The 2,500-nt window shown below is 37.3% G+C and overlaps 1 protein-coding gene across 1 annotated transcript in view; it reads right to left on the bottom strand.

Moving 5' to 3' along the window:
- The window catches only part of FOXP2 (forkhead box P2), a 550,365-nt gene that overhangs the window by 38,052 nt on the left and 509,813 nt on the right, over positions 1–2,500 (bottom strand). The window contains exons 13-14 of the mRNA XM_025873321.2: positions 1,878–1,965; positions 139–222 (exon numbers count right to left, since the gene is read on the bottom strand). Coding sequence (XP_025729106.1) covers positions 139–222; positions 1,878–1,965 — 172 coding nt within the window. The remainder of the gene's footprint in view (positions 1–138; positions 223–1,877; positions 1,966–2,500) is intronic.

The raw sequence follows: 2,500 nt of genomic DNA, 5'->3' as shown, positions 1-2,500 counted from the left end.
GCGATTGCATTTTACTTTCATTTTATTGCCTTATTTTTCATCACACTCATTGTTTTCTAACTGTCACTAAATTGTTCATTTTCTTAGTCTGTTACCTCGGTAGAGCTATTTACTGTTTATAAAGCAATATGCACTTACAGGTTTGGGAGATGGTTTGGGCTCTGAGGGTCGCATGTGCAAGTGGGTCATCATTGCTTGAAGACGTTCGCGTTCTTTAGAAAGCTGTTAAGAAAGAGTGAGATCAGAAGCGTTTTAGAAATGACTGATACAGCTATTTTATGGCAGTGATACATCTTATCATTGAGCTTGTCTCAGAGTAATGATTCCTGCATATAAAAGTCTGTGTCAGTAGGAACTTATCTGGGAGGAAATGCAACTTTGGCTACGGGGGGGGGGGGGGGCACGGAAAACTTTTATAGCTTTCCTTATGTTAAAAGGTCAGAGAAAACAAATAACACTTCATCTTTTTGTCAATAAGAGAATTGAGGTCACACTTGCCTCAACAGTAACAAGTTACTGAAACCATAAATTAGAAGGCCCACGGTGTCTTTTAAAGTCCTGTGGACACTGTTAGCAATGGACTAGTGCCAACAGCTGTGAAGGGGTGAAGGGTTCTCAAAGCGAAGTGCCTGCCAGGATTGTCTACACACTTCATGCATTCCCACTGAGGTCCAGTTAGTGCCCCCTGCAATCTGCCATCATCAATCTAATTCAATAGAGTGACAGAGACCAGGCAGTGTGAAACGCTGAACTCTGCCACGGGAGTCGGCATCTACACTTGCACTGGGTCTCATTACAACTGACGGACCTTACTTTTCCATCAGTCAGACACAGCAGAGGGAGGAAAAAAAAAAAAAGAAAAAGAAAAAGAAAGGAGGCATAATTGGTCACACTGCAAACTGGATCATCAGCTAAACTCTTGTGTTTTTATAAATGGTAAACAGGTTTACAAAAAGCTTTTCAAACTACAGCAGTCATGATGTTTTTTACATGTTCTTGATTATTTTACAGGTCAAAATAAAATGTTTTTAGTAGCTCTCTGGAAAACAGCCGTGATGTGATGAGTTTAAAACAATTTAAGAAGTAGAAATGTGTTTAGAAAAAGAAACTGTATGTTTAATAAAATGAAGTGAAGTATTGGTTTGATTGAGAAAAAAAAAAATCTTTAAGAGGAAGTATTAGCCAAAACTTTAAAGGGTTGGTAAAAACATAACAGGAATGATAGAGTGACACAATTACTTTCTGATCAGTTTTATGAGCTCTATTTATTTTTGACCAAATTCTGTTTCAATACTAACAGAAGTGTTTTTAAACTTAAATTAGCAGCATCAGAAACAACACATACATATTACCGTCCATAATATTATAGGTGACCCGCCATTATTCTAGTAAAGGTGAATCTTAATAATCTTTGCAAGTTCTTTAATTAAAAAAAACACCAGAGGTTGAGGAAAAAAAGGGGGGGAGGGTTTTCAGGGTGGTATCTTACAGGCATGATATAGTAAAGACTTTTTTTGCTACATTATAAAATCTCATGGAACAAATCAAGACTGGCTCATGTGAAAACTGTCTCGGTGATAAAATCGTATCCAACTGTGGAGTTTAGTCTAACTTCTATTAGGGAAAAAAACTTAAGAGTTGACTCTTTTGGGATACCCAAATCTATATGAAGTGGTATCTCTAAAGGTTAGAGAGGTCTAAGTGATAAGGATGTTAAACTACAGCAGCCCACCCTGCATCATCAGTCGCTGCCATTGTTATAAACAAATGAAAACCCCTACTAGTCATTGTGTTAAAAGACTCGGGATCTACCCATTACTCAATTTAACACACCAAAAATCTGAGAAAGGGGTCCATGAAGAGAGCACCCAACAAACCTGTATTTCTAGTTGTTGGACCACCTGCATTTGCACTCGACACTGGGCCGTGCTCCGGTCGTCCAGCGCGTGTTCATTGTTAAGGTGCCTAACGAAACACAAAACACAAACCCAAAGTCAAGCAATGTCTATGTTAGTGGTATATGCTCCCCTTAAAAAGCACAATGCTTAAGCCATATTTTCCTCCATGTTGGGAAAAAGGAACACCCCGAAACTATACAAAGAAAAGTTAAATATGCTTATGTATTTAGTGAAAATTATGTATGTCATATGCAGAGACCCCTCAAATGGCAGAAAAATGGCATTGTCTCTAAGCTTATCAGTTATTACAAAAAATATTTCCCCAAACCATTTACAGAATAATATTAGAAATCACTAGATGTATTTCATATACTCATGTCATTTTTTTTGAAAAAGGGTGCCTTATAAATATATGAACCAAAAGTAATTCTGAAGAGAACAAAGGCAATTCTCTATTTCATTTCTGTTAAAACAGTCTGTGGTTCCTACGATGTTATTTAGTGAGCGATGTCTTATTTCACCAGGATGTGGTGTGAATTATGTACAGATGGCAAATTATCATCCCTTGGAAACATCAATACTTACAAAGAATGATCACTTGC

The sequence above is a fragment of the Callorhinus ursinus genome, unplaced genomic scaffold, assembly GCF_003265705.2.
Source record: "Callorhinus ursinus isolate GAN/ISIS: 27379988/994484 unplaced genomic scaffold, GSC_fseal_2.0 scaffold12, whole genome shotgun sequence".
Taxonomy (NCBI): domain Eukaryota; kingdom Metazoa; phylum Chordata; class Mammalia; order Carnivora; family Otariidae; genus Callorhinus; species Callorhinus ursinus.
The sequence above is the reverse complement of the archived record's forward strand: the minus strand, read 5'-3'. Positions and strand labels throughout refer to the sequence as shown.